At 42.9% G+C, this 24546-nt stretch overlaps 1 protein-coding gene across 1 annotated transcript in view; it reads right to left on the reverse strand.

Moving 5' to 3' along the window:
- Positions 1 to 7717, reverse strand: part of LOC311029235 (cadherin-7) — an 82916-nt gene extending 75199 nt beyond the window's left edge. Inside the window, exons 1-2 of the mRNA XM_084034277.1 lie at positions 7613 to 7717; positions 2669 to 3264 (exon numbers count right to left, since the gene is read on the reverse strand). Coding sequence (XP_083890403.1) covers positions 2669 to 2905 — 237 coding nt within the window. The 5' untranslated portion in view covers positions 2906 to 3264; positions 7613 to 7717. The remainder of the gene's footprint in view (positions 1 to 2668; positions 3265 to 7612) is intronic.
- Between the last annotated feature and the right edge of the window lie 16829 nt (positions 7718 to 24546).

Raw genomic sequence — 24546 nt, forward strand, 5'->3', positions numbered from 1 at the left:
ATTAATGCCGAGCAGACTGCAGATGCAAAGGGAGTAGCCAGGCCAAAGTGATGACTTCCCATTTCCTACCGACTATATCATATTTCCCTTTGCTTCCAGCCAAACAAATGACCAAATTGTGCAGCAACTGTGCCATTGTTTGGACACAGAGTCCCATTGTTTGTCATATTAGATAACCGCACATATCTGACAAAAGAAATTACGGTTAATGTCACTCTGTTGCTTTTGCCAATAACCTGCTGGAAATTGTAGAGCTGAGTAGGAAGCTTTGGCTGCATGTTTGTTTGTTTTTTTGGCAGAAGCTCCCTAAAAAAAAATCATCCCTCTTGAGGTCATTCTTTTGACATGGAGGGACCTTCCACGTCGCTCACACGAGGCCAGGGTGTCCTGCCCAGTCTTTTTTGCAGCAGCGGCGTGCCCTCGTGATACCAAACAAACACACACTATGTGACAACTATGATCTTAGGGAACAAATAATGTGACAGCTTCTCAGCCTCCCAGGCAGTCTGCTCTGCCTGCGGGGAGTAAATGAATCCATTTTTTTCATATTTCTGAAAGGGTTAGATTGAGCTTGGGCACGAGGTCAGATGTAAAGATGTAGCTAGCTTTTTAAACGTCTTTACCCCAGACGACTAAAGCTAGCACAACAATGAACATAAAAATACGAAAAATCATGCATGTATGGGGAAAAAAACAGACCAGCTGTTAGTAAAGGGTTTGCAAATGCGTATATTCCACGTGGATAAGCAAATCTCTACACATCCATGAATAAATAATCAGCCTGTTGACATCCTTGGGGATTTACTAACAAGAAGGGGGGAGAAAATCTGACACAAGCATGTGTAAAAGAAAATAAACACTCTGGCCTCTCTTCTATTACTTTCAGATGGCAAACCCAGGAAAGGACACAAACATCTGAATCAGGCGACAGAGGTTCACAAGCAGAAAATACTCTCCCAGATAAATCAGAAAGAGTAGATATCTTGGGGACACGCAGATCAGACAAGACAGGATTTGAAGATATTGTCGACGCTCGGACAAGATTTGACCTTTAGCTGAACTCCAGCAGTTTTCACACAAAATACTCTCATTCTGATTTGCTTTCCTCCAGCATCTCTCTGGCGAAAAAAAAAAAAAAAAAACGAGGAGAACAATAGGACAGTCAAATGTATCCTAATTCCAGCTGGAGACGCTAATCCAGTTCAGAGACAGCAAGGAAATGGGCTTACGAGAGCAGACCCGGCAAATACATGCAGATGAGAATGATTATCCTGCAGATGAGTGGAAAGATGAAAACTAATTTAATAATAAGACCAGAAAATTCTCCAAGATAACAGGGATCTAGAGACCAATCCAGGACCCATCTGGCCTGCACGGCACACACTGGAGCCGTTTTCTAAGCAGGAGCTGTCCACGAACACAGTGGTGCTGAAAGCCTTGTGTACACCAAAGACTGCACTTTTACTGCCGACTTCAACATAAATATTTGATTTAAAAATTAAAGAAAGAAATTGTAATAATTGTTACGTTTATTGGATTGTAGAGAGTAGTTCATATTGGGGTAGATATGCCTCTACTATATTTTTTCATTTTTTCTGCTTCATACTTGTTTCACAGTTAGAAGTACCTTCCAGTACTGGACTGTAATTAAGCACTTTTATTCAGGTTCTGTACTTAAGTACATTTTGAGGTACTTGCGCTTACATTTTACTTGACTCTCAGTTGTGTACTCCCTTGTACATCTACTTCCCTACAGTTCAAAAGGAAATAAATCACGCTTTACTGCACTCGATGTATCTGACATTTAAAATTAGAAGTTAGTTACTACTGTGTGTTTATCAAAGCATTTCCATTTCATACGTATTTATACTTCTACATCATCACATCTCTTCTTTTTACTCCATACACTGATCTGACAGCTTTACTTTGCTGATTTAAAAAAAAATGATGGACTCATAAAATACAATGAACAAACAACCCAGCAGAATGTAATGCAGTTCAAAGCAGCTCATATAACAGTACAATGCTGCTTACACATTAATGCACTAGTAATAATAATACAAACGTAAAATATGACTAAAAGTTATTTAAAATTAAGTACTTTTAAATAGTGGTATCTTACTTCTGCTTCCACTGGTCTGAAATACATTTTTTAAGTTATTTATCTGCCAAAACATGCATTACTTTGATCTACCTGCTTGTACCTTGGCAGAACGCTTACTGTACAAGACAATTTTGAATATTTTTTTCTGGGGAATGATTACGATGCAGATTACCTTGTCACATCGAACACCGGCCTATAAATTAAAACTGCACATTTCAACAAGCACATACTTCAGCCTGGCTGGAATAAAAATGGAGAACACCATCCTCCACCATCTGAGTTTCATATTTCCATTTGTTTAACATTGTATATAGGGCAATAGGAATATGTGCAACTCTGTAAAACACTGCTGTGTCCCAGATTTTGCAGGCCATTATAGTAGGAGATTATTGATATGTGTACTACTGTACAGGTGCACTAAACCTGGTGCCAGACCTGCTATAATAGGACTTGTGTGATTCAGTTTATCATAAGGTGTTTTTTGTTGTTGTATTTTAGGTGAATATAACAACACATCGATAAGCCGTGCTAATGCTGACCCATTAACAGTCGCAGATCGCTTACCTTGCCAACATAGAGCGGTTCATTTCCTGTGTACTCCTCCAATACGAAGAACTGGTTCCATACCCAGCTGCGCTTGTGCCTTTGCAGGGCCTCCCAGGGGTCTGGATCAGAGTGTGGGGACTTCTCCAGATGCCCAGGGCTGGGATTCAGCCCCCAGCAGCCCCTCTCCCGCAGGGGAAACAGGAGCGCCAGGAGAGCCAGGGCTCTGCATATGCCTGAGCAACACCACCCCATCATCTGGGCCCCTTCCAAAAAGCAACGAGGCCAGAAGAAGAGCAAGTTTAAAAAATAAAAAAAAAGTCAAAAAAAAGACAACAAGGCTGAAATGTCAAAACCCTCTGGGTTTTATCCACACAGTCCTGAAAAAACCCTGTGTTTCACCAGAGAGCAACAGCAGTCAGACCCTGAAAAGAGCGCACGGGTTGAAAAAGAGTCAAGCTCTGCATTTTGCTGTGTTGCTCTTCTTTTTTTCCTGATTGGAGACTAAAAGCGGGGTAATTCCCTCCACTTAGGAGCCAGGGAGTTGACATTAAAGCTGGGTAACAGGGTCAGTGGCGACCGGGCAGGCTTCAACACACAGGCTGTATAATTGGCACCTATCAGAACAGAGGGAGAGAGCGAGAGGGAGGGAGGGGAGACAAAGACATAGAGGAGAGAGGAGAGAAAGTACCGTCAGCAAAATTGTCTCTGTGACCGCAGTCACTTTAGACAGCAAGTAATGTGCTTGCTGATGCAACGATAATGACATTTTTTTTCCACCAATCACGACGAAATCGGTAAAAAAAAAAAAAACATATATTAATAGACAGTAAATATTGTACAATCAACACAATGTCCTTCACCACCATGCGTGGCAAAGAAAGAAATCCAGCGAGGTCGAGATGTTAATGAGGGTAAGATGGAGGAGGAAATGACATAAGCGTAGAGATTTCACAGCGACTGAAACAACAGTGGCTGCGTGGAATAACAATCACACGCTGTTCGGCTGGCTCCCTATTATCTGGGCCTCACCTCAGCAAGGTCATTATTTTGTCACATTTCCTTCGCATACGAGCGTGGCATAATGGTGGCAGGGCTCGCCACTCAACGCTAACAAGCCACATGATCTGTGTGGCGAGCTCTCATCACCGAGATTAAAAATAAATCTGAGCTGTCAGCAGCGTGATGGCCCGAGTGCTCCTGACCTCTACTCCCGAACAGTCTGTTTCGCCGGCCCGAGCACGAGCGAGGGGGATCTGTCTCCCCGCCGTCGTCATGCCGTGACAGATCCCCCAAGATGCCAGAGACTTGTCAACGCGGAGGAAAGCATCAGCTCCTGACAGATGAGGTTCGTCATGTCACAACGCATCCCGGCAGTCCTGAGTCATTAGTCAATTACATAAACTTCATAATATCGCTGCTATTATCTCACAGGACACGAAACAATGGCTTCCCACAATAAATATGTGGAAGGAGGAAAATGAAAACAGTGAAGAGCTTGCTTTGCAAATTTATGCAATATCTCGGGGTGATTCTGACTCCTAAATGGCATTTTAACTGCAGGAGGTGCAGACGTTTTAAAAAACGAGAGTTTGACCACATGTGTATTTATTTCCACGCTGACCTCTCTGTCTCTCTCCTCTATGCAGAGTATTGGCAGGGGCTTGGACGAGTAAGGTAATTGCTTTGGCATAAAGTGACCTCTTTCTTCCCACACAGCTTCTTCAGTTCTCATTTTTTAAGTCTCTTGTTTCCCCCTAGCAAAAATGAAAAAAAGAAAAGAAAAAAAAAGCACAGCAGCACACATCCTGTGGAAGTGATCCGTTATGGTTCGCCACAGCGGAGTAATTATCCGGTGCTAATAATCAACGCGGAAGTAAATGACAACAGAGTGACTGTCACCTCTGCAGACACCTAGATGTGTGTGTGAGAAGCATCTGGAATCACGCAGTTAAAGATGTTCAAATTCATAATCTTGAACGTTTTTGTTTTTTTTCAGACAGTGCAGAGAAGCACACAAACCCCTACAAGGCAAAACCGGATCCGAAAGCCATAAATCTATGAAGACATGCACCCCGATCTGCTTTCACGTGAACTAGGACGCAAAATACACGCTGAGGCTGCGGCACATGAACGCGCACGCACATACGCACGCGTTCAAAGTCACTGGCTCTGCATGACGATTTAATGGTGGAGGTGGAAAGTGGAGCAGATGTGTCTGCAGGGCAAGACCTGGTCGTGGAAGGAAGGTTGCAGCGGTGGTATCGTGGGGGAGAAAAAACGCGTAGGGTCAGTCGGAGCCACGCGGCCGGGGTTAATGCTTCGCTGAACCCTGAACACCGGGAGAGGTGGGGGTGGGTTCAGGAGATAACGCTAATGTAGTAATGGGTGCAGAAGATATTGGCTTGTTATTAAATGAGTTTTCGCTGATTTACTGTCTAGCTGATTTGCCCAAATTAAGAAGCAGTTCATGCTGCAGATAAATCCATTTTTTCCCCTCAATACATGTCTATTGTTATATCATTGTAAAGATTAAAAGCGTACAACGTCAAATCTAGCTTGAAATTAGCTGCTCCGCTCGCAAACGAATACAAAGAGAAGAATGTGACACGAGTGTGTTTTCTCATGACCGTTTCTTCTTCCCCGTCGGTGCCAGGTGATTGACAGTAAGCAGAGCGTAACGCAACGCAGCGTTGATATGAAAACGCTCGACTCGGGCACACTGAAGTGACAAAGGAGGAAGAAAAAAAAAACTTTGGGCAAAAAAACAAAAACAACAACAAATGAAGGCGTCGACTGTGATGGATTATCTCTCTGGGTGGAAGATGTTTTTTCATACACTCAAGGAGTGACAACCAGGCCTGATGTCTTCAAGTATGATGACTGACTGTGGAGCTACGAGCAAGGAAAATGTAAAGAAGAAGGACAGGCACATAAAAAAACAAAAAACAGAGGCATCGTGTGTTAACTTCCACATTTCAAACTGTCTATTATTTCTGATATAAAGGCTGTTTAGTCTTCTGATCAATCGCTGGGGTCCTACCTTAAAGCATATGCAACATTTTGGTACTTTTAATGATGCTGCCTTTACAAATATTCAAATATCAGCAAAAAATACCATCTCTGGCAGACTCAGTGTACCGACACCAGCCTTTCAAAAAACGATCAAAGTCCATGTTTGACTCCCCGCGGAGAAGCAGACTCATTGTTGGGCAAACGTGTCAAAGCCAAGACGGCAAATTAAGTGAAAATGTGAGATAAAGCCGTGAACGTAAAAGCCTCCCAGTCATCCCCCGGCTCTGTTTCTCTTACACACAGTGTCCTAATCCCATTTGCCAGTCTCACAACAGGATTACCAGTGCTAGGGCGCTCAGTAACCAATCACACGCTTCCTCTGATCCATATTCTCCTCAATCATTGAGTGTCTTCACTCACGGGCCAGAATACACAACACAAACTGCAGAGAACTTAAGTGAATTATGGTTTCAGTCACTTCATAAAGGCGGTTTGTGGTGTCAGTCAAGCACAGTGAGTGAACCAGCATGTAGATCTTTTTAGTGACATTTGAAACTCTGTGATAATAAAAAAAAAAACAGCAGTTATTATTGATTTCTCCTCCACCTTCCCTCTCTGTGTCTCCTTCCCGGGGGAAAATCAGAGCATAGGGTCAGCTTCAGTACAACAACAACCCTGCAGCCGGTGAGTCTTCAAGGCCGACTACAGTACAGACGGACCAGACTCTTGCTGACGCAGGAGCTTGAGCCCGGCTGAAGGGGTGGTCTCCCCACTCGCAGATTTTAATACCTCATCCCGCATTCATTTCAATTCCTCTGGCATCCGTGGCAAGACGATCTGAGGCTGAATGACACTGTGTAAAGATTTGCCTTTTTGTTACACGATGGAGCACCGGTCCGTCCACCAAACAGGAGGTGGATTATTGATAAAGATTTGACATATTCCTGTGGCAAAAGCCAAAACTGGGAATTTTTGGAGTCACGTTTTTTCCTTAAACTGAGATCTAAAGTTCCACATGTGCACAGGCAGAAACGCACCCACCCTGTCCTGACAGGGACATGATCATATAAATTATAAATGCTGCAAAATACTATCACACACACACACACACTCACTGAAGGGACTACCGGAGTTTCAGGCAATAAAAACACATTTAGCATTTTGCACAGTCACCGATCTCTCATATCATTTGATGCATTTAGCTTCGAAATCAACCTGCACTGCAATGAATATCCATCATTACAAGTCATTTTATTGTGTATTGATCTATTAAACAAGTGGCACATTCATTTCATGAATTCCCTGGAAACATGTGGAGGTATATTAACCTGAAATAGGACAGATCGTCTAATTAAGAGAATGATTCATTTCGCCTCAATGTATCTTCTTCCACACTGCTTGCTTGCATTCCCCCCTCTTGATTCAAACAAATGGAGATGTTGCAGCCCAGTCCTGCACTCTTTGACATGGACTCTTTGCAGTGTAAATCAGCAGGTAGCCCCCCGTGCTCGGCCTTGATGTGACCTGATTGCTTTGACCCTCCTGTTAAGTATCAATCATTGCGCATTAGCTGTCAACACCTGCACAATGCAGAAGAAGAAAAAAAGTTCGCAGGGCGCACCTGTTCCCGAATCGATAAGAGACGATTGTCGGATAAAAAGAAAAAACAATAGCTCGCATCAATAACACAGATCGATTTAACATCTCAACAACTTCGGGGTTTGGGGGGGGGGGGGGGTAGCGGAAGAGGACGGCGGCAAATAAGAAGATGATGGGAATCGAGCAGCGCGGACCGTCAGTGCGCGGCCGCCGCAGGAAACCTGTGTCCACGGAATACTAATTCCATGCGGGACAAAAAAAAAACCGCAAACGAAATGAGATGCATTGCGGGAATGTAAAAAAAAAACATCCACGCGTGATACGTAACTGGACACAACTGCAATTACTCACCGAAAGAAGAGGGAATAACTTCACCGCGGCGCAGATGGTGTCTGCTGCTAAAAGTTGTGGGGTGTTTTCCCCTCTCCACGCACCGCACACACACACGCACACACACACAAACAACTTAAAGATAAAGAGTTTACAAGTTGTCGTGGTGAAATTAGTCCTGTTGGCAGAGCGGGGCTGCTGGAGATCGGCTACAGGATCGCGCGTAAAATGCTCACCCTCTTGGCAGGGATGTGGCAAGTCTGATCCCTCTCTGTGTGTGTGTCTCTCTCTTCCTCCTTCCCTCCCACCCTCTCTCTCTCCCTATCCTGCGCAGTGCTGACTCTGTGCAGGGAACTCCAGCTGCAGGCTTTTGGGGGGTATGTATCTATCTATCGCTCCCTTGCACGGGCACACGGGGGGACGCGCGCAGCAGCGAAGACATGCGAGGGCGCCGGACGGAGACAGGAAACGCTCTCGTCTGAGCCAAGTCGTCGCCGACTGGAGCGCGGGGAGAGAGAGAGAGAGAGAGAGAGTGAGATGGAGAGAGACTGCCTATTGAAATAGTTTGACCGAAATAAGTTGGCCGGGGGGGAGCCAGAATCACACGCAGCGTTTTGGCGGAGAGAACGGGGGAGCCGAGGCAGCAGATGGCATGTGTACTGTTAAATGATCGCCTTGCTGGAAAGGAAATCAATACAAAAATCTTGACATTTTTAACCAATGAGAGGGATTGAAACCCCACTTCACACCGAGAATTAATTAAATCACATGTAATTTTCCTTGCAAAACACATACTTTCCAAAAATGATTTTTTTTTTTAAGTGCACTTCCACATAGATAGAGTTTTGATCTCCATCCAATTAGCTGCAAACAAGAGCTCCAGCAGTTTTTTTTTTTAAACCAAACCAGTAGAAGTTACACCTCTAATTAGTGACAGTAAACATCTCCAATTAATAATGCCACTGTTTGCACAGAATATAACTATCCTCGTCCAGCCTCGTGAGAGTAAACAGATATAATTCAAATGTTTGCATTCCTTAACTTCAGTCATTTACACCTGTTCTCACATGAGAAAACATTACATTTCACATTAAATAGTCCGGATCGTTATTCATCCAAAGGCCTATCCTCCGCGTGTTCTCCTCCACGCCATTTGCATTCTTGGACCCAGAATACATTACTATTGTGCAGCTCTTTCTGTCATTTAAAGCAAAGGAGCGCTGACCCAAACTAATAGAAAGAGCAGCCTCTGTCTGTCATACCTGGAAGAGCAGTTAGCAAAGATGGAATTAGACACAGGGGACAATGGACAGGTGGAAATAATCTACAGCACAATGTAGTGGGGATGAGAGGAAGAATAATGTTGTTGGAGGCAAAGGGAACGTTAAAGGAGCGTAATGCCGAGGAGATAGAGGTGAGGAAAGCTGGACTAAATAAGAACTTAAAGGGAGACAGAGTACAGAGGGAGAGTGGGTGTGTGATAATGGAGGGAGAGGTGAAAGGGAGGAGAAGAGGGAGGTGTATGGCAGGAGGGGATGAACGAGGGGGGTGGGGGTGGGGTGCTGCAGTTCAGCGGTGAGAGTTATTTAATTGGCGAGTGACATTGGGAGCCCGGCTCGTCGGCTCTTCCCCATCAATCACTCGCGGTCAGGAGATGCCTCAGGTGATGTGGCCCGCGTCCCGCTCCCTCCGGGTCCCAACGGCCGTCCCCGGCATTTAGCGGCCCTGCCTCCATTACATCTCCGCCACCCAGCCCGCTCCCCGCACGCAGGATGCTCTGACCTCCGCTCACCTAGCCCACTGTTATCTGCTCCCCGGTGACACACCGCCTGATGGGTCTTTTCGTTCGCACACTAACAAGAAAAACAGTGAAGGGGTTACTGTAGCAGCTTATCGAGCATTAATAAAGTGTGACCTCCAAGGACAATCAAGTCAGATTTCTGCATTATTTGCCAATGCATACTTAATGTCAGCAGCTGCATTTTGTTTACTAGGTTTCATACAGTTCGACTGTCGGTGGTTTGGTTAGTTTTAATGGATATTTCAACAATGTATCGATTACGTTGAGCTAACAATTTATGCAATACATTTAGATAACTATTTTAAATGTGTATTTCTTTCAAACACTACTCTGTGTATCCATCACTTTTAGCTTTATCTGTCTTAACCACATATTTACTCGGCTATGTTTAGCTATTTCAACAATGAATCCTTTACTGTCAACCATTTTAGCAAACTGTACCTTTTATCCCTTATTTCAGATATATTGTTCATCCTGTAGAAACAGCATGAGTGTAGAGACTAGAATATCACATTCTAATCAACAAAGAAGGGTGGTCAGAACGGCGGCCATTTTTATGACCATTGCCATTGTGGTAGCGGGCCGACTAATTATATTTACATGATCAATGCTCAGTGCTGAGCACTATTTTCTATTGAACAAGTCCAATGACCATGGCCAACAATCCAATGTATGTTCTCCTCATATTCTATTTCTATGCTTTATCCATTTGGCAACTGTTCGCTATCAAACGTCAACCATTTAGTGCTTTAACTGTAAATCCAAGAGCCACTTAAATGGACCATACCAGTCTAATTCTGACTTCTCTCCATTAGCAGAGGTTCCCCCTGTCTTCAACACATCTTGTGTGCATATATTAGTAAAGCTCAGCCTACCTGTTTTAACTGTTTTTCACTGCCATTCATGTTAAAAACGGTGTGTAAAAACACTTCACGAGACGCTGGGTTTACGTTCAACCTTGTGAAAATCAGCCCGTTGTTTATATGATGTAATATTACTCTAATAAAATTAATAAAAAGGTGTGCAGTGATATCCTCTCTGGCTGGCTCTGATTGGATTTGTAACTAGGAAGCGGCGAGATAAACAAGCTTGTTTGAGATATCGCTCGACGTTGGTTAATGATCCACATTTCAATGTAGAGAAGAAGATAGTGGTCAGAAAACTACTTCACAACATGTCCCAGTATGAATATGAGGAAGACGTACTGGGAGAAGTTGAAAATGATTCATTTATGATGCGATTTGATGTCAATACGAGCCTGAAATTCACAAAAGCCCGAGGTTTAACTTCCAGCCAATCGTTGACCTCCTTTATACTTTCCGTTCCGCCCTCTGAGCTGTCAATCACAACATTACACTTAGAAAAATGGAACTTGAGCCAGAAGGAGGATTTTAACAAAGACCTTGACAAACATTTTCTTATACGGACAAAAGGTAAACAAACAAGCTATCTCAAAAATAAAGCAATTTTGATAAACATGGTAGAGGTTTATCATGGTAGAACATTTATCAATGTTGTCAATGGACATATATTTATTGTAACTACTTCAAGTGTTTATCAACTTTCCCAAGCTCTGCTTGCTAACTCAGTATAGAGTTTGACTTACAGCTGTCTCGATATATGTTATTTTCCCCAACCAATTTCTAATTCTTTGTTTTCATTCTGCTATCTTTCCATGCCCCCCTTACAATCTGCTTAAGTACCAGCTGGTTGGATATCGCTCCTCTAACTGATGTATAATATGGGTTGATACCCTTAACATCAAGATAAGTAACGTTCATTTCTGTTCAATCTCTGACCTGCTCAAAGACAATTGGCATTATTATTATAATTCTAGTATTTGCCCTTCACTTTCATTGGAAACAGATAATTGTAACATTGACTGGCCAATTTCAGCTCGGAACAAGGTATTGATTTCCCCAGTGGACATTTAAAAGAAAATGTCTCTGTGCCCACAATTAAAGTGCATAACACATGTTTTTTTTTTTTTTTTTTAACAGCACTGTGGAGACAAAGCACTAAACACACAGCAAGCACAAATAGAAGAATAATGCTGAAAGAGCCACTCATGATATGGTTGTTCTTATTATGCAGATAAGCAAACCCACATTGAACATTTAAAAATGTCCTTACAGTCGCAGTTTAATGAATTTTGATGCAAGTTTTAAGTGAATGAAAACAGGATTCACCGCACTGCGTCGGCCTTCACGTTCTTTAGTGCCGGCGGAGCAATGATTCAAAGCTAGTGACCTTTTTCACACCGTGATCTTGACAGTGGGCTCCTGATTTATCATCAAACTGAATTCCATTTAGTGGTTGTTCTAATTCATCTCCAACTCCTTCTAGTCTCCATAATTGCACCAAGACATTCGCACACAAGTAAAAAGGCCCCCTTAATTGTTTTTTTTAATTTTATTCTAATTCTTGTTGATTGATTTTTTTCTTTATGTCCAGCTCAGACACTTTCGGGGCGGCAGCGTTCCTCTCGGAGAGGCTCGGCTAGAGTGTGGGCTTCGCTTTGCACGCGCTGTGTGTGAACATGCATCTCACTCCGTGGTGTTGGTAAGTCTGCAGAGAGCCGGGGATCAGAGGGGCCTTGATGTTCAAGGGACAAGGCCGGGGAGTTGACGTCCCCCTGACTCTGGCACCATGACCAAAATACAAAAGACGGACTTATTTGCATACGATGCATCAAAACAGTCCGGCCGCTCCTCTTTTAAAAGGCAGGGATTTGGACTAATCATCCAGCAAGTATTGAGCGATTACATTTTCATCTAATGCTATGTAAGAGGGTCGAGAGATCAAGTGAACTAATGGATGACCTAATCATGGGGGATTGGCTGTATCGATTCAGATGGTCATATCCTCATTGTCTGTCAGGACACTGAAGCTGGAGGCGGATACAATCGCTCACTGGCTGAAACCACCACATTCAAGGAACCCTCATTCAGATTACACTAATTTAGCCCATACCTCTTCTGTTTCCCTGGGGGGTTAAAAAGATTACGGGGGAGGAATGGCAATCTTGCTGAGTTGCACCTTAGAACTTGTCTTCCAGAATAATTTAACGGAACAGGTTTTTTTTCATACTTACTCCCTTTTTTTCAAAAAATATTTCATATTTCCTCACAAGGAGATTCTGCAGCACAAACTACCTCTGCGTGCACCCCCCCCCCCCCCCCCCCCCCCCCATATATAAATTGTCTTAATCCTCATTGATATACAGTGTGTTGCAAATATTGTCATGCTTGCAGATGCAATTTTGCACACAAGCAAAATTATGACTTGGTGGTTGGTGACACGGCCTGCCAACGCTGCAGAGACAGTCATTCCTCAAGGACAATCTTCTGCATCTGTGCGAATAATCAATGTTTCTGAGAGTTTATCATGAACTTGTGGCATCTCTTGCATCCCGTCAGGTAATACAACCGCGCATCTAGAGGTAAAGTGACATTCACTCTTTCTCGAGAAGATTGGGCATAAAACCCTTAAAAGCGAGGGGGAAAAAAATACATCTAGGTAAATACTCGAGATGGATAACAGACAAGTACAGAGGTCACTCTCGGCAATTTCCCTTCAGATGCGTCGCAACGGCTTCTGCAAGAGAAATGTCTCGCCGCAGACAGACATGTTCATTCACCTCAGTTTGTGTCGACGGAGACAGCTTCCTGATCCGAATCCTAATGACACACAAACTTGCTAGCATTCAGCGGCCTGTGTGTCACAGAGCCGTGGCAGCTCGGGCCGTGCTCTCAATTCACACTCAAATCTGCAGCAACAACACCTCTGCAAAAGGGAAATAAGGCTGTCAGAGGGGATCCTGCTCGCCGACCCAAGCATTATTATATACTGTCATACCCACTGCAAGTGCAAGCTTATTTATTGGATTGTATCAACAAAAGGCAGAAAAGAGAAAATAACTTGTATTTTCATTTTGTCCTCATCACCAGTAAGAGACCAGGCTCTGGCTCTGGGAGACGGCATTAAATTAGCTGTTAGCTATAGCAACTAGAAACCCCACACCGGGAGTTACAGCAGACTGACGCTAGGTCAAACATGTGTAATTGCTGCAACAGAAAGTTTGTTGATATAGGGGTGAGTCGGGGCAGTCCCCCAGGATCGGGATTCAAAATGAACAAATTCTACTTTCAACTGTCCCAGACTTAACAACGAATGTCCCAAATTGAAGTTCTTCTTTTAATTCAACGTAATACATTCTGCTGGTTGTTCCCTGCACTTACATTGTTCTTGTTAAATTGTTACTTTCTTCATTAGCTGTTCACTGACTTGGTCAGTTTTCTGGGGGGTTTTTCCAGCACAGAGCTTATCAGAGCTTTTATGATTGAATTAGGCTGATTATATTTTAATTTAATTTGCTAAAATCGACGACAAAGCTCCGTAGAGCTTAAAAGTGCAATGTGTAATCTGTCCAGAGAAAAAATGGGCAGCATTTAAACTTTACTACTGGGTCGATAAAATCTAAATTTACAGTGTTGGGGATTGAAGACAGACTTTCAGCCAGCACAATCCCTAGAGACCCGGGTCTTATCCTAGACATGACAAAGTTTGCCAAAATAACTTAAAAAGTCAAGTTAAACTATGTTTTTTATTTTTATTTCAGTGGCCAAACAATAGTAATGCAGCTTTAACCTGAACTGCAATGTTGCAAATACCAGTGTATTAAACACCGACTCATGTAGTCTTGCTCCTTCATGGATGGCATCAGTTTTTCCAATGGTGAACCAGTTGGTGCAAAAAGATGCTAACTTCTTGAATCCCTCAGAATAGCCTAACCACGGGCATATAAATAAATATATTTATATTATATTATATATAGTAGTGGAAGTAGTATAGGTAGCTTAAACTGCCGGCGCCCACGTGGCTAGCACACCGACAACAGATCCACGTTCTAATTTAGCCTTGAGAATCTTCCATGTGCATTGTGAAGTGTTAAGTATTTAGGTCTGCATTTGAACATTAATCATCCAATATGAAGGGCAGGCAAGTGCCTTTTGCTATAAGTAAGAAGTTTCTATGAACGTTCTGAACAAAACCGCTGTAAATCCAAGGTGACGACAGCTACCACCATCTGCAAAGGAGCTACAACTCACAGCTTTCAATTTCCGTCTTTCTACAAGGTACACAAAAGATAGATTTTGTGGCCTCACACGATCACTTATAGAAACGTCTTTTGGTTGCATATCGGATCGCATCTGTATTCGCTTCTAGCTCGCACATTTCTAGTTTATTTGTTGCGCCTCCCGAGCCAGGGTTTTCAATTAGGATTTCCCCTGAAAGGTGGCAAATGTTCCGAGCTTTTGACAGCGAGACTCGACTGCATATCACCCAGATGCTTTTCTTTCCATTTTGAAAAGAGGGAAAATAATGTCACCTTGTGTTATATCCAATGAGAAAGAAAGGAAGAGGCAAACAGAGAGCAGGCACAAACAAGACAGAAATGAGGACAGGATGAGACGGAGACATAGACGAGGAACAGGAAGGGATAGTGGAAGACAAAACAAAAAAAAGAGGCAAAGGCATTGGCTTTGTCATGACAGTCTCCTCTCCCATGGTGGCAGAGATGTGTGTTCACATGCTCCAGTAGTCAGACTGAAAAACCCGAGCCTGTTGCATTCACTCCAGCAGAGCAATAGCACTCATGGCTGCCTGGCTGGCAAAGAGCTTGTTATCCCCCCATCCCTTCATCTGCTTGCTCCTCGTCTTTCCACATCCCTCTTTCACCACAAGCATCTGCATTCTGTTTGCTTCAACGAGCCCCCGTGTTTCCTGGCCACCATGTAACAAGGAGACAAGCATTGCCCTTTTCTATTCTTTCAGAAAGACACAGGTGAACACAAACAGCGCGCAACAGCCCAGGTGGCGTTTGCGTCATGATGCTGAAAATCAAATGCAGTCCTGTCGAGCCCAATCTGGTGCTCCCGCGGCGCCCCGAACCCTTCCCACCGCTGACACAAGTGAGTCCCCGATCGCAAGGACAGGAAATGGACAGTGGTGATCTAATGAACTCGATCAACCAACAAGTGTCAAATGGGAATACACAGACATGAGGAGCCGGGCTGACTGAATCCGACGGGTAATGAATGCCGGAGGAAAACCCAGGTCTTCTTCTTATCGGGCATATTTCAAATGTTTCTCATTAACTTGGGGAGTTTCTATTCTACCCATTAAATGTTCTGGTTTTATATGGAAGGGATTGTAGGAGCCGCCAAGAACTCTTGCTGAGTCAGTGGGTGGAAGGAGAGCAGAACAAAATACATTACAAATGTTTTCTTTTTCTTTTCCTAGAACATAGATAGGGAATATAAAGTAAGGCATTGTTTAAGGCACAAAGTGAAAATAGACTTTAGAGGGGCAGCAGATTGTCTTCAAAATGGGAAGATGAGGACAAATATTTGCTGTCAAGTGTGGAATGCCTCAATTTGTTAAAATGATGCTGAGTTAATGCGTTCTCATAATAGGATAAAACTTTCAGGTGTCTCTGCATAATGTGAAAACTACCTGTGTTGCTTGAGAATCGAGGATGAAACTTTTGGATGCCAAAACTTTTAGATGAACATCTCACCCCCAACAGCAACTGTCCACTTACAGCCTGGCAACTACTGTACGTAGGGACTTGTTGAAGCAGGGTTCATGGGGGCCACAGTAACAGCACTACTCTGTATTTTAAATGTTCAGGGTCTTGTTTCAGCCTTTCCGAAAACAAAATCACAAGGGAAAAACTCTTATGAATGTATTAATGAGCGTTTTTGTCTGCTCTAAGCTGCAATGGTTATCATGGCCAACTTTCGAGGCCAAGGAGCATTATTGGTGGACAATGCTACGTTTAAAAAAGAACACAGTTTGACCTTACATTTATCCCAGTTATATGAATAATATGCACACTAAGTAGCTCTGCACTTCAATACAAGGATAATGTGGTTTCCTTGTGTATATTTGTTGTTGTTGTTTTTTTTTTTGCATATTTGTGCCGTCATTAGGTGGATATTACAAACAATTTCAACCACATCATCTGTGGCCTAGCAACAGTAACTAGGGGGGCAGGCTTACGTTAGCATTAAGTACTTTTTTAGCCTCAGATACATTAAACACTGAAGGGATGTGATATAACGAGATCTGTATTTGTCAGTTGGGACTAATGTACGCATCTAAATGGATGAGATTCTCTGCACAAGAGACAAAGAAATAAAAAAGAGGATGACAAACTGTAATTAAATCCATTGTCTGAAAAATGGGTGCAATCAGTATATGGAATAAAGATTAAGCAACAATGAGCTCTGTTGATTATCAATGTGACCAGAATAAAAGTCTTCAGAAAATAACTGCTTTCTGTCCGTTCACCATTAACTTTGTTCTCTGTATCCAACTTCTAACTCTTTGATTTCTCATGTGAGGACAAACCCTGAAATGAGAAAAGTTCTCAAAGCTCAGTCCAGAGTGGCACAAGTTGATTGAGCTGATAGTGTGAGTGTCTGAAGCCCTGTAAGCCTTTTTCTAGAAAAGGCCCCCGGTGGGCTTTCCGCGGTTCAAAAGTGTGCCGGGGCCACGTTGGCTTCAGCTGACAGAGCCGCCCCCGCTCGGTCCCCCCTCAGGTCTCAGCAGCTGCCAACGATGAAGAGAATTCTCCGAGTGGACGCACGGTGACAGGAGCTGATGTGGTCGTCCGCGTCCGTCACAGCTTTCATTTCCTACGCTACGCCATCGATTCCCTGGGCCCGGGTGAGGCTCGCTTTTAATCTGCTGCAAAAACTTTGACCTGTGGAGCACGTCTCCCGAGGCCGAGGACGCCACATAGAAAATATCCCTTTCTTCTTGGCCGTTTCAGGGGGAAACCTCCCCACAGCGACACTTTTGGATCTGGGGGTTGTTTCGCTTTCACAAAGAGAGAATCCCAAGGGGGGAATAGAAAAGCTGGGGAAGGAGGAAAAAGAACAGAAATACCAAACGGCACAAAGGAGTGGCAGGATGGGGAGAAAAATGGGGAGATTTTTTTTGAAGACAATGAAAGATGGCATGAATATTTCTTTGCACGTTAACTTCTCAGCTTTATTGAAATAATTCACATGATCTAATTAATGCGCTGTGATAGCCTGGCGACCTGTCCAGGTGTACCCTACCTTCAGCCAATGTCAGCTGGGATTGGCTGCAGCCACCCCGCGACCCTGAATGGGATGAGCAGTTACAGATAATGGATGGATGTATTTAATGAATTAATGGTAACTACATTCATATATATTGTATTATTTTCCATAAGTGAGATTGGGAACTACATGACGCCTGTAATTTTAGTAATGGTTAAGGTTGGCGGAGTGATGTGATGATGAGGTAATCGTTCACGTTTTGTTGGCAGCGTTGAGTCGGTCCGACGAACATTAAAGTTATCTTGCTTTGTACACTCGCCCCCTATAGTTTCAAGTCAGTAACTACATGCTTATATTTAGCGCTAAGAGTAAGCACTGACACTACTTGGAGGCGTTGGCATATCGTTTTCTCCTGAAAGCTTGAAACATAAGAGCGGCTCCTATTTGAGCTTTGAGACGAGCGGTCGGCTTCCTCCGCTTGTTGTCAAAGCTGTCTGACATATTGTTTCAGGAGTGGGAAAAAGGGGAGTGAGTGCCGGTGTATACACAAGCCTGCGTTTGCCGGGTGAAATTAAAGGTCATTTTGAGAAAGTGAAAATTAATGTGAGCTATCAATTTCAGCCTTTAAAAAAAAAAAGTGACATATTTCAGCCTGACACATTTTAATTAGGCCATCAATAGTAAAGCAACAGTGGCTAATGGTGCAGAAGACACAATCAGGATAAGTTGCCTTCACTTTAACTGTTGTGGATACATTTAAAAAGGCATTGAAATAAGCTGCGTGGACACAAACAGAGACTTTTGAGACGGTTTCTTGCAAAATGCCTTGATTTATGCTGTCAATATATGCTGACTCTATTGGTAAAAAATAAGAAGGCATATTAATGCACCTATGGCCTTTTAATATATCAAAATCAATACTGACTGCAAATGCAATCTGCAGTCTTTGGATTTCATTTTTATAAGAAAAAATTTGCGCCATCTGCATGGATCTGCGATACTGTACGTTATTTAATTACAGGGTTTTTTTCTATCTAAGAATCTTCCACTGGCAGATTTTGGGTTTTCCAAAAGAAGGAAGCTTCTCCATTAGAGATACTCTTTAAACTGTTCCTGTTTTGTCCCCCTTCTCCCTCCCTCCTCCGCCCGGAGAATAAATAAGATAAGGGAGAGCAATGAACACATCCATCATTCAAAGTGGAAAAGGGTAATTTAGCTTGGCCCTCCTGACAGCTTTACAACTTTGCACGCTATTCTATTTTAATTGGCAATCATGAATTAACTGAATGAAAGCCCTGTTCACTGCCGATGTCTTTCTCATTGCAGCTTTTAATTGGGTTGACTTGATGAGTTCCTGAGATAAAACCAGACAATATATTCTCATGATTGGCAACTCGTTTGTTGCCATATAATTAGGCCGCAGACAAATCAAGCACATGACTGTTTCCTCCTTAGCCGGGGCCGGCATTCTTTCATCAGGCACAGATTGAAAGAGCGCTGCCGACAGTACAGCGAAGTGTTACGTATGACATGATGGATATTTGGAGCGGGATTCGGGCAAGCTTGTTGCTTGACACTGTAATCTGTCATTGTTCTGTCGGCAATTATTGATCCTCCAGAAAGGGGTTACCTGCTCAAACTGTCACATATCTGTTTTCCTCATCCGAGCGTGATCAGAATTTTCACAAGCAATGGGACTAATCAAATGCCGCAATAATAGGATTTGAATAAAATCCAAGTCCACTCCAATAGAGCTAATTCTTTTTTTCTTTGCTGCTGGTTCTTAATGATTAAAACAATCCCTGCGGCTCCTCAGACTCACCCTACACTTTTACATATAAGGTCAAATGTTCAAAGCTTTCCTCCATTCTCCCTCCACTTTAAAAATAGGGGGCGGGGGTAAATTAAAGTTTAATGGGCTGATGAATAAATATTTTGTGTCTCCAGGACTCAGCACTTTCTACCATTCCTGCAGCTGGCTTAATTAAATCTTCCTCGAGCCTTTTTGTAAATTAACAGATCTCTTTCAGTGTCCTTCGACATTGTTTTTCTTTTTCTTCTTCTTCTTTTTCTCGGTCAAAATTTGTTAGACAGCTTTTTTCTTGTGCAGCGGTACGCCACACTCTAATTATTCGACCTTATAGCCACTGTTTTACCTTACAGTGCAGATTTTTCCCTTCGGATGTAAGTCAGACCAGTTGCTTGAGGCAAGAGCGCACTGGATGTTTTTATATTCGGCAAATTGTATGTGAATCATTTCAGATTGTAAGACTTTTACTTCTGAAATCCCGAGTTAACCCAATGCGCCAGATGGTTTGCTACACAGAAGCCTTCGTTGGAAACTATTCTGTTAACACAACTCTTGTCGGAGCCAATTGAGAGAAGAGCATCTTTTCCATGGAGAAAAGCCTTCAGTGCCGTTCTTTGCTCTTTTTTTCTATGAAGAAATGCTCTACTGATGCTATTGCACCATCTTTTGGAAGCCGCCATTGTTGTTTTGCATGAACAGTGGCTCTTGTTGTCACGGCTCACACATCTTAACCATGGCCAATGTCTAATTTCAACTTCTAGTGACCTTTGGTTGCTGTCGCTACGCCCGCCAAACGTCCCATTCTAGCACAGAGCTAAAGTACAACTTGAAATTCTGAATAAGTTGTGAAAGTGGGTCCTTGATTTCAGGCGGCGGTTGATAAAAGTAGCTTCTCACTTCACTTCTTCGATCACCAACCAAGAAGACAAGCTAACGTTAGTTTCGTGGATGGAGAGATACAGCGTTTAACTGGGAAGTTAACTCACATGAAAAAAAATTATAATACGCTGAGTTACAGGTGTCTCTTTCCCAACGTAAGTCTAATTTCACCCTTTTTGGTTAAATGTTCCTCCAGCTGATTTGTTTTAAAACTACAATCCATTAGAAGGAGTCTTAAATATGCACTTGATGGCTACATAATAAAAAGCGAAACGACTGAGGCTATGGAGGGATCAGAATAAAAGAAAAAGAGAGATGTCACAAGGCAACCTTTCAGTGTCTGGGATCGACTTTGTCCTCTTCGAATGTAATTCCTCACTGTCCTGGCCAAATCTGTCCTAAGACATTTCTGCGCAGTCATTTTGGGGATTTAATCCTCAATTTCTGCCACTTCTGCGACTGCCACTACTGTTAGTCAGAGTGCAGCTCCTCTTCCTGGCTTGTAATGTTTGTTTTTTGCTCTGGCCTCTGGTCACCCCTCAAATTCTGCCCTGTCACATTTGCCGGCAAGTGATAAATGTGATGTTACTCCATCAGAGGATCATTAAATGTTCTGCCGTGACAGCGGAACGTCATGGCAGAAAGTCAATGGAGTGGGGGAGGAAATGTGCGAGCGGAGGAATCGCCTGGTGGAAAGCCTGCTGGGAAGGATCAATGGCTCATCTAGCACCCACATGCCTACTCCTGAACCAGGCCAGACCACTCACACCGCTCACACACTCCCCGCCTGGCGATGAGCTTGTCCAGCTGCTCGGAATGAGTGTGCACACTGAGATGCAGCCACTTGTGGTGATTTGTTGATGTATTACAAGGAAGGGTTGGTCACCCAAAGTCCACATTGCACTCTCCTATACAGTGGATTATAGTAATGCACCGAGAGGAAAACGAAACAGAAACAGCAACAGAAGTGTCTCCTCTCCACCAGAGAAAAGTGGACATGTCAGGGTTTCAGATCATTTATTTCTGCTATGCCTTCATATGAAGCAATGCTGTGTGAAATGTATACCAGCACCATAAGCAGGGTTCAACTAGGTCTGCTGCAATTAGTCGGCGTAATTGATGACATTGATGCGGATAATGCGTCAACATTGATCATTTAAATATCTCTCAACAGAGATGAGAAGGAAGCAAGATGAGTCACTCATAAGCTGCTTCCATCACTATGCAGAAAAAATATGGTTTTCTGCTTTTCCCTTTCCTTTAGTGTGTTATGCAGTTTTTTTGTACATATACAAGTTACTCTCCCCCACAGAAACTCTGCTCCCAGTCTGTTTCAAACGCCTCATATTCCTTCCGCAAAGTGGTGATGTCACCAGAAAAGGCGCATACCAGGTCCTCTTTAATTCTTAGTTCTTTATTATGTGAGTTGCTAGATTTACAAGCATGATGCTGCATTTTACTTGCCCCCAGGAAAGCAGGCATTGGTTATTGTTCAGCCCTCATATGGAGTGAGAGTATTGGATTGAAAGTTTTCACACCTCTCTTGCAACCATATGGAGCCTCCAACATGCTGTGTGTGGGTGTGGAGGAAAATCTCAGTCAATCGCCTCCTCTAAAATGCTATTTTTAACTATTTCCTAATGTTTACGAGGGTGCCAAACATGCAGACATGACCTACAGACCATGCTGTATTATTATTATCTCACAGAACTTGGCTCAGTGGTAATAAATTAACCTTGTTTAGTTAAAAATGCAGCCAAGATCATAAGTAAAAAATAAATAAAGGCTCCACATTATTACTCTTTCTAGATTTAATAAAACAAGATGCAAAATAACACATCTAAATCCATAAGCTCATATTTATGTTTGACCTTTCAACATGGATATTAAATCATTCTTATCGGTTAATGTCTTCTGCTACAAGAATCATCTTGCAGGTCATTTTTCTTCTCCTCTGTCATGCTTCAGCATTCATTGTAGTGAGACAGTAAATAGACAATAGATAAAGAAACAGCGAAACAGTATCTGAATTAAGTTTGTTGGGTTTCTCGCCGAGCGATGGATGAAAAGTTTGGAGGGTAAACATGAAGCCATAGCTAGCTTAAGTGTGATGAACGAGAGGGAACAGACAAAGAACAAGATATAACATAATTCATGAGGTTTAGAGGTGTTGTTGGGGGTCTTTTATTACCAGGATGAGTTTATAGGGGTGTTGAAACATTAAAAAGCAATGGTTTAACACTACGGTGAAAAGATTTTAGGTTTCTATGTTAACTGTCAGAATATAGACATCACATTTAAACTTATTGAAAAAGTTAAACTTCAAGCATTATAAGCAACTCACGCTTCATTCGTCCGGCGGTGTGTATTGTCATTGTTGCCATGGAATCGCAAATATAGGACAGAGAAGACAAAGCTCATTGAAAACGGCGCCGATTTTTTTCACGTGGTAATAGTCCCGGCTATTGAAACAGTAATGTAGCTTCGCCTGAAGGAGTGCAAACAGCCAGACAGGCAGAGGAACAATAGGGATTCATCAAGCAGCAGCCTCTAAAGCCCCGGATCGTGACAGAGTTAAATGAATTGGTCTATCAGTGCGACACCTGAGAGACAGTCTTTGGGAGTCTGTCAAGATAAACTCTTAGGGATCTTGCGGAGGGTGCATTGCAGCAAGGTCATCGTCACATTGCATCAAACGGGGTGCCGGGGAGGAGAGCTTTTGTTCTCCCGTGTGAAGTCCCATTTGCCAGAGGTAACAATTAAGACTCATCTGTCAGCGCACGCTAATGTGTTCATTCCTGATTTCACACTGGAAGACTTCACTTGCTCATTTGTGGTTTCATGGCCATCATTAAAGTCCAAGGTGTTCCAGGCAAATGTTGCTCCCAGATTGCAGCAAAGTCTGACAGTTGGAGCCAGATTTTTAAAAGCTATAATATTGTTTGAGGGAAGAGTCTGCCGCCTTTGAGGCTGGGACTTGTTTTTTTCTTCCCCAATTCGAAATGATCATGTGGTAAAAAACCTAAGTTAAAGGTGCATTTCATCGTCACAGGCGTTTGGCACCAACCAATCTCCCGCTGTCCCTGGGTCGCCCATTCGGTGACAGTGAGCTTTATCAGATGTGACAGCTTGGGTCCAATGAAGTGGAGGTCTTTAACAAGTGTTCTTTTAGTTGAATTTGTACAGAGGGTGAGTGGAAGATTGTATCACCCCATCTATAAGCAATTTCTTGCTCAGATTCCGCCGTTGTTTGATGTTTTTATCATAGCTGAAGGTTAAAGTCGGCCTTCCAGGGTTATCACAAAGTTAACTTTACAGGCATCTTACTGCAACAGGAAGACGTGTTAAACTCTGATTAAATGGCAGCCCAGTGTCAACTAAATTATCATGTTTGGCACGAGCCAAGGAATATAACAGCAATGTATACTTGAATCTGAGCATATTTCAAGCCGTAATGAAGTTGCACTTGAATGAGAGCGAGCTGTTTGTGATTCGGGGCGTTTGGGAATAACAGACTGCGAGTCAATTCCAGCAGGTCCGCTGGAGAGTGTGGCGGCGAGATAAAAGCAAGGCGACATTGTTAAGTCTTGATCCTGATGCAGCACTCCTCTGCTTGCACATTTACAATGTAGAAATCAGCCTCATCCATTGTCCTCTGAGCCCCCACCGCGCAAATGCGGAGAGAATCCAAACATTTTTCCCTCCATCTCAAGATTACAATTTGCTTGTTTTCTTGCCCTGCCTCGCCACCGCTCCCCTGGCCTCTTCTCTTTCAAACTCTTTCATTTCACAAACATCTGTTGGCAAAGGGGAATCCCTAATCTCCCAAGGGCTTTCTTTCAAATTTCATTATTGTGACTGAATGCAGATTTGAGTTACTGCAGATGCTGCCGTGTTTTATAATACTCCCCCCCCCCCCCCCCCATTCTTCACTCTATTTTAATGGATTTATGAAAAAAAAAAAGAATCTAATGCCCACCATACACTAAATTACTACGGTTTTGATTCTGCAGCCACACACATATTTTGAAGGCTTCTGTGATAATGTCACTTGATTGTTTTCAGCTCAGGCAGCCTGTAATACATCATCCATTTATTTATTTTTATTTTTTTGGGGGGGGATACATGTGTTCGGAAAGGCTGGGAAAGTGCACGTATTTGCTTTTTTGCAGAGTTAGAAGGAAAAATCAATACCACTCATGTTCGTACACTCGATATTAAACAAGAGCAAGGAGCCGATTAGGTTAGCAAGAAAAAGTGAAAGCAATGTGTTGTTTTTTAGGGAATAAACAAAGTGTTAAATAGTGAGTTTTTATGTTAAACTAGGCTAATTGGCTGCTGGCTCTAGTCAAGACGGGCACTGACC

The sequence above is a fragment of the Eutrigla gurnardus genome (genome assembly GCF_963514095.1).
Source record: "Eutrigla gurnardus genome assembly, chromosome: 18".
In the NCBI taxonomy this organism is placed as follows: domain Eukaryota; kingdom Metazoa; phylum Chordata; class Actinopteri; order Perciformes; family Triglidae; genus Eutrigla; species Eutrigla gurnardus.